The sequence below is a fragment of the Thunnus maccoyii genome, chromosome 17 (genome assembly GCF_910596095.1).
Source record: "Thunnus maccoyii chromosome 17, fThuMac1.1, whole genome shotgun sequence".
NCBI lineage: Eukaryota > Metazoa > Chordata > Actinopteri > Scombriformes > Scombridae > Thunnus > Thunnus maccoyii.
In genome coordinates, this window is record NC_056549.1 from 17,811,551 (window position 1) to 17,819,956 (window position 8,406).

Below are 8,406 nucleotides of genomic sequence, written 5' to 3' on the forward strand. Positions count from 1 at the left end.
AATCCTTCAGTGCCAGCTAGTAGAAGGGTGTGGATCAGACCAGTGAATCCTGTGTCCAGCTACATATAAGGAAATTAGATATGACAGTATTATCTCATGGAAAAATGTGTCCTATACACATCAAGTAAATAGCAACAACTTGTCAACAAGACAAGTTAAGTGTTGGCTTTTTTCTGTATTTTCTTATTGCCAACAAATCTCATGACAAGACCAAAGTCAACAGTCAGTCTCCCAATACTTTCTGACTTCCCCACCCTGCCAATGTCTTTCAGTACTAAGCTCATTGGTTCATATGGAAGATGGAAATCTTAAAGAACTGGTAGAAAACATTTGATTTTAAAATAATTACCTAGGGCTTACTCAAACACAAATAAATTGTGTGTTTGCCAGGGACTATTGCCAGCTGCGGATTAATACACATTTAGTACTCAAGTGAGCATTTATAGTACAGCAGCAGGATGTTGAATGTGGGATAGACCCAAAATAAATGACCCAACCACCCATGTTCATGGTAATGAAGGAACATGTCAGCCAGTGGAACTGTGTGGCCACTGATGTGATTTTAATAGCTTTTGAACCACAAAAAAGGTATATGACACAGAGGAATATGCTGTATTCCTCTACTAATATTTGTTAGTATAGTTGGATCAATTCATTGTTGGTTTTGGTGTTTTCATAGGATGTGTTGGCAATGACAAAAATACAGAATATCACCAGCTTTATTGTTTAACATTGCTCATTTCAGCACATTTGCCACACCAACACATAATCTGATTTTACCCAAACAGTGCTTGAATGTCTAAAAGTCAGTGTATTACTTTAAAGACACATAATGTTCATCACACATCGTCAATAGCTTGTCTAAACATATTGTGTCAAGTCAGTGGGATTTAAACATCTTTTTCAAGCAGAAAGTTACAGGTGCTAATCTTTTTAAGATTCAGAGGGCTGTCAGGCAAAATTTGAACAAACTGACATGTGTGAACATATTCCATAAAAGATGGAAGTTACTGTAACGTTTGGCTCATGTTTTGTCTCACTGGTTCCTCCTGTTATAAGATGATGGCTCAGAATTTGAGCTGCACTCTTGCAGTGTTCAGCAAATCTCCAACGAATACTGCTTAGCTAGACGACAAGCCTCGGTCATCCTGAGCTGTCTTATTAATGTCTTCCTTGTGTAACATATGGCTGACAACTGCCCTCCAACAGACTGATGCCAAAAATCTCCTCCTGATGGGGGAAAGATAATGCAAGAAGGAACTGAAAAGTAGCATCAAGGTTGCTGTGGCTTTATTCTGACAGCTGTGAATGTTCCTTAAGGGCTATTTCATGGTGTAATGTGCCACTGTATAAGTGTGTGAGACGACACTACTTGCCCTTTTCTAATGACTAAGATTACAGCTACAGTCAGTCACTGTCACTCAGCATTGACTAACAGACAGAGAGAGAGAGGAAGAGGAGGAATGTGGATAAGAGAGAAACAGAAAGAAGAAATGGAGAGAGGAGGTGAATTCACAAAACGGAGAGATTTTTACTATTCACATTGATGAAATATGGTCTTCATGTGTACAAATAGATGTGTGCATGCCTCTCTTTGATTGGTCAGTAATGAATGGCTGCCATTGCTATGAAAAACAAATAGGAGACAGCACAAACAAGGAGAGAATGGACAACAGGCATTATTTTCCTCTCTAGTTTTGTGTCTGTGACAGAAATACCAATTATTCATTGCTGGAGAACATTTCTATTCAGTGCTATTGGTATGTGGTCTAATTCTTCTTGGTTGCCTCGGTGACATGCACATCAGGAAGACAACACAGCATCTCACAGCCTTCCAGCCTGTTATCGGATTTCTCGCCATCCGGAGAGATGCTCTCAACTGTGAATTAAAAGACACAAAAACACATCCATACCTGCCGATGATGAGGAACTCCCCAAACACCCCCAGTCGCCTCATGGCCATCAGGAGACCTCGGACAGTCATGCCTTCGCAGAAACATACCACTACACGCGCTTTGGGTAGACGCTCTCGTAGTTTCCTCAAAAGGCGATCAAAGTGTTTCTCCCCCGCATTGCTGTAGATTTTGTCCGAGTGGGCAATGCATAAGCCTTCCTGAGAGGCCAGCTCCTTGAAGGCCTCCATGCCACTCTCCCCATAGTTTCCTATAGGTGATAAAGAAAGCAGGCTCTTGTTTAATAGTGAGGATGCAATAATGTCACTGCAAAACTGAGCTGTAAAACATTCTTTCCTTACTGGAATTAAACATTTTACTTGTGAAAGGTATTGTCACTGTCTGGCAATCGAATTTCTTAAATTTTGATTATGGATAATGCACTGTCTGTGGCATTTTCACTATTGTGAGATCAAAATACTGTATGGGACATATTTTGAATCAATGTTCTAAAGGTTACAAAGCAGCCTTGTTACTTGCAAAAATACACTGACTTTATTAAACAGCATGAATAATTGCTTTCAACCATACATTTCTAATTATTTCACTGATGGACAATGAATATTATGCTTAAAGCACATCCCCCAAACAGTTGTTCACAGAGTCAAGTCCCGACTGAGCTAAAGCTCTGATCCTCTGATAATGAGTGTCTGAGAGTTTACTGGCTACTGATTGCAATCAAAGGCAGAAGGGGTGAGGATAGCTATCCTTGTTCAACTGCATACCATCCCAATCAAGAGCAAACTGCAAAGCTGTTTTAGTCTAAATCTTCTATTTCCATGTGGATGGCTGAGCTTGCCTAATGTGTCACGGTTGGGATTGTTGATAAAGTCCGTGGCTCTTTAGCATGAGAGCTGGATTACACAGACAATCCAATCACTTGCGCATGCTTGAGCATGTGTCTGCGTTCGAATGTGTATGTTGTTGAATGAAAATTAAGAGTACAGATCCATAAAAATCAGAAAACATTTGTCATGCAATTGCCTCGATGAGAGGCTGGGTTCCTGAGGGCCCTTATATGGGTGATGAAGAACAGATACTCTATCTGTGCATGGCGTGTTTTTTAGAGCAAGGAAGACAGCAGATGAAATAGGCATCACAGTAATGCATTTATTCTGGCACACAATGGGCCCATGTGTTGGTTTTCCAATAGTCCTTTGATGATATTTTCAATTGCCTCATTCCATTCTCCCACTGGTAAATGGAAATGATGATATCCAATTATTTTATTCTTTCCATCTAGGCTGTGAGACAAGTGGGTGGCGGTGCATTAGTTGACAGCCCATTTGACAATGGCCACCGAAACCTTCTTTGAGTATTCCTACCAGACTGATGATAATTGGCACAGGTAATTTATGCAATTTCACAGCCCTAGCAGTTGCTACGGGCAACAAGCTGCATTTATAACTTGTCTAAGATGGGAGAGACAGAAAACTTGTGAGCTTAAGCCTGCCTTGACCACTATTTCAGAGATATCTAAAGATAGAGGAAAAACAAACAAGTGGATTTAGATATGAGTCCTCAAAGGGCAGAGTAAGGTCTGCTCTGCATCAGGCAAATTATGATGTGAAATAAAGAACTAAAGTTCTAAACATTTACTGTGGTTTTAAACTTCTCAACTGAACCTATGGTCAGTGTAAGTAGTTACATTTACAGTAAAAAAAAAAAAAAAAAAAAAAAAAGAATAAAGAAAAGAAAAATCATAATTTAATTCCATCTAAAGTGTACATGTAGTCCTTTAAACCTTCAAAACATTTTTGGAAACTTAGTGTCATACTTTTACAATTCTCACATCTTACTGAATAAATGATGCTGCTTGCAATCAATTTCAGCCTTCCCCTGTCATTACTCTTAAATTATGACTTCAGTCCCAGAGGATCCTCCTGTAGGTATGTTGAAGGTCAGACAACTGACGCCACCTAGTTATTCCTCGAGGTATTACACCTCCCAAACTCCCTCTCTTCATTTATCTGATAGCAACCTGTGCCAAAGCCCCTCTCTAACACCTGACTACTCTCCAAAGATGTTTTACACTCCCTGTGAGTCCACAGCTCCTCATGGGGGATCCTGGGTAATGCAGCCTGTCAGTCATCATTTGGGTGCACATCACTGACTCTGTTTCTCTAAGACTTTAATGAAAAGCCACGGACATAATTCACTTCACAGTAATTACTCTGTCTACCCATCCCCTCTGTCCCTTTTACCTCCTGTCTCCACTATAATGCACTATTGTGCAGTTAGGCTGAACACACGAACTTAACAGTTTTCAAAAAGAAAGTCCATCATGGAATGAAATACTGAGTACTGTAATTGCTCTGAGGAACAAAGAAATTAATTTTAATTCATATGTATCTGATAAAATTTGGAACATTATTTTTCACTTCATCCCCAGTCTTCTTACTTAACCATGGAATTAATTTTACATTTCCAAAACGAGCACTTAAATTGTTAATGCTAAAATGGTCCCCATGTACTTTGCTAGATATCAACTTTTAAAACTTACCATGATGACTCTGACAACACAGCCAAGAACTTTGAGCTTTACTAAAGTATAAAGACATTATAACAAAGCGCCAAGGAAGAGGAAGACGGCGCAGATTTTACATTTGTCAAAAACATAAGTGAACCCAACACCCAATGTTTACTCAACATACACTACTTTCAGTCCATGCATGCACACACAGCTCTGTAACGATGCACAGAATGTGTGGGAAGATGTTTTACTGTAAGCAATGTCCACACAACCATCAACTCTAGACAACCGCAAAAAAATCCCAATGATGACATGATGACACATACGCACATAATGTCTGTGAACACAACTGTCTGCTCTTAAAAGCCTGAGAGCGAAAGACATATTAGATATACATAAAGAGATGTGACTACAGTACATATCTTTGACCAGTTCTAAACAAGAGAAAAACATGGAAGTGCACCTGCAAAGTTGCAATCAGAGATCATTGACAAAAAACTGCAATTAGGTTGGTATGAAAATGGGATTGTCTGTCATTTTGGTTGGCCTACACACAATTTTGTGGTGCATTTTTATCAAATTAATTATAAATATGTAATTATCTTGCCCGATTCCCCATTACATCTCAATTTAAAATCACCTCAGAATCTTGTGAAAACAACTGTATACTAATCCTGCATATTTTCAAAATGATAGCACAGAAATTTCACAGCAAATGTATGTCACTCTCAAAACTCCGATAAAAATATTGAGGCCACCATTCGGTCACTCTATGAAGCTTTACCACACACTGACAGACAATATCGCTATTATTGAAATATGGTTATAATTATGGTAATTTTCGAGTTAGTGAGCTCTCACCCTCAGTGTGCACCGCAGACACATAGGTCCAGTTGTACCGCTTGACAATGTCCAGCATGGCCCGGGCTTGCAGGACGTCCGAGGGCACGACCCTCAGGAAGTACTTGAACAGAGTCTTATCACTCAGGTCGATGCTGGTGGCAGAGTAGGCGATCTGCGGGATGTTGAAGAGCTGCAGCAGGTTCTGCACCTGAATGGCAACAGAGCTGGATCCCGGTCCGATCACTCCGGCGATGGGCTTCTTGGTGGGTGGAGGCTGGTTGGACGGGGTACCGTCAATGCACCATTTGGACCCGTCCTTATCATCTCGGATGGAGATGAGGGAGTCCCGGATGAACTCGATGCTCTGCTCCAGGGCCACGGAGGAGTGCCAGCAGGAATCCCGGATCTCACAGCCCAGGCTGATGTTTGGGAGCAGGTTCGGGTCAGCGTTGATCCGGTCCAAAGTGTGGAACATGGCTTCCACCCTTTGGATGCCATACTGCTCGCGGACGTCCCCGCACTTCCGCTCGGCCACTTTCTCCGCAGACGGCTGGTGGTGGACGGAGAAGAGCGCGCCGATGATCACGTCTCCGTCCATTCGGGCCACGGAGCGAGGCGCGGCGCGGGGGACCACTGACCGCTCATAGATGCTGCTGCTGTGGGAGAGCACGAGGACACGGAAGAAAAACGTGGGGAGACACAGGAGAGCGAAGAGACCCATCTTTACGCGTGCCATATTGTGCCACATCGCGTGAGCCGCGCCAACTGTGCAGGCATACTATCTGCTGTCTGTCAGTACATCCACGTTTATCCCAGCGACCATGATCTGCGAGCACGACACCTGGGGCATATCCACGCACACCTGCAGAAAAATAAGACACACTACTGTGACATGTAATCCAGGGACAAACAGGGCCAGATGTGCTGAACGTTTATGTAGGAAGAGTTGACTAAGCACGCATGCTCCTTTCCATCAACGCCCTGTTTTACATTCCTGCAGCTGGCAACTGTCCTCCTGCCTCTCTTATCAACTGCCATCGAGGTGCTTTTGAGCAAGGCACTTAACTCACAACCAACTGATCAGTGGGCAGTAGTGGCTGAGCAGTACTGCTGTCCACTGGGATTTGCCAAACCTAGCAGGTGGTTCGCTCTAGTAGAAGCAGCCAAGTACTTAAAAAAAAATTCATCGTGATTTATTACAAATAACGAGTTGACTACGTGTCGGGAGAGGCTCAATGTAATGCGCTCGCTGTCCATTGAGAAAATCAGGCAGGAACCAGATTTCAGCACCGTGGACAGCGCGCTTTCCAAACACGTTACAAGGACGTCTCTGGGACTGTTGGCTGGGCTCGTCGTCCTCTCACAGACACATTCCTCACGGTTTGACTCAGCTGGTTTCTAATAAAGCTAAGAAATAAAACATCCCTCCATAGTCCAGTCCTATTTGAATTCTACACGAGGATGGATGAAGATAACACAGGCTGTTTTTGTTTTACCGTGCATTTTCCTCATTTCGCTCATGCAGCCTAAGGTCCCATTCAAGCATCGGTTGACAATAATAATAATAATAATAATAATAATAATAATAATAATAATAATAATAATAATAATAATACATGAACTGTCTAACATCTTCAGAATAAAGCATAATTAGGATGGACTCATTACCACCTTATGTCGTTTTCATTGTCCTATATACATTCTACATATTTTGAGATGCATCAAAACTTACCTGAATCCTTGAGACATGTCGCGTGCCTTCGCCCTTCTTCTGTAGCGCGTGGTCCTCTGCTGTATTACTTCAGTTTCTCTCCCCACACTCCCCCCTCCCTCCCTCCCTCTCGACTCGAAACGTGAACGTGAAGACCCCCCCCCCCCCCTCCCCGAACCATCGTCTTTTCTACAGTATTTACCTCTTATGCCTGCAAGTCTTTAATGAACATGTACTATCAGATTTACAATGACAGCATTATTCAACAAATTTGAACAAAATCTGTTGTCACTTATTATCCATTATGAAAAATCATATCAGTGGAGCATTTGTGAATACAGTCACCTTTAAGACTGCTATATGTACAGATTTTCTTACCTAAATTCATTTTATTATATTGCCATTTCAGTGTGATCTCATGCACGACAGTTTCTCCACTTCATCCAGATATAAGTCGGTTGGAAATGTTTACCTTATATGCCTATAAGGTAAACTCGGGTCATAGGAAATTGGTGCCCCTGCCAATATAAATATTTGTCAGTCTTTGTGAGAATGCCAGACCAGTTTCACTATCAGAAAAATGATTTTGTGGCAGCACACAGCTGTGTGTTTATGTGAGTGAGCGTGTATGTGGGAGTGCCCCATTATTAATGCATCCAATTATAAATAATTGAAGCGACTTCATATGCGGTGTCTCAATAATAGTATTATTTTAAGAGGGAGAGAAAAAAGTGAAATTGGGTATTGGTGTCAGGCGTTTGCCGCCATTTGAATTATATGACAGGACAACTCACTACAGGATGTTGGACTGACAACAACAAACAGGCAGAAGCGTCCATCACTTATATCTTATATCTTCAACCTTTGAGTTAACATAATGTGCTCAGTTTTGAATAGACTAGGCTACACGAAATAAGCTACAATGGATGTTTTCAGCACCATGGACAGCAGTCTGCATCGCGCCATCTAGCGTTTAATTGAAGGTCAATGACGACGTTTTAAAAAAAAAACCCGTCATCAGGTCAACGGAGGCCAACCACTGATCTCAGTTTAGTTATTTTTTTAACCTGCTTTATGAAGCTTAACTCAATGTTTGTTTTTCTTATGGCGATCGTCAACTCCAGGAGTTTACCCTCCATTATAATCCACCATCACTGATGGTGGGAGGGCGGTGGTTGGGGTTGGCTCATGCAGTTTGGGGGCATCATGCAGTTTAGGTGGTAGGGTCCGGTCGTGACTAACGCCAGGCGGTATAAATCACAAATAAACGTATAAAGAAGTCGCTATGACACTGCCACTGCTGGGGCCCGGGGCTTCGGGAGCGAGCATCTGATATTGAACCTGAATAAAAGTGACATGTTTGAGAAGGAGAGACTACTTGGATGCTGGAGCCACGCTTCAAGGCAAAGGGCGACGGCGGTAGGTTT

The 8,406-nt window shown here is 42.1% G+C and overlaps 1 protein-coding gene across 1 annotated transcript in view; it reads right to left on the reverse strand.

The window, feature by feature from the left end:
- The window catches only part of grm1a (glutamate receptor, metabotropic 1a), a 31,074-nt gene extending 24,901 nt beyond the window's left edge, over positions 1-6,173 (reverse strand). Inside the window, exons 1-2 of the mRNA XM_042389583.1 lie at positions 5,287-6,173; positions 1,914-2,163 (exon numbers count right to left, since the gene is read on the reverse strand). Of these exons, the coding sequence (XP_042245517.1) occupies positions 1,914-2,163; positions 5,287-6,016 (980 nt within the window). The 5' untranslated portion in view covers positions 6,017-6,173. The remainder of the gene's footprint in view (positions 1-1,913; positions 2,164-5,286) is intronic.
- Positions 6,174-8,406: the final 2,233 nt, after the last annotated feature.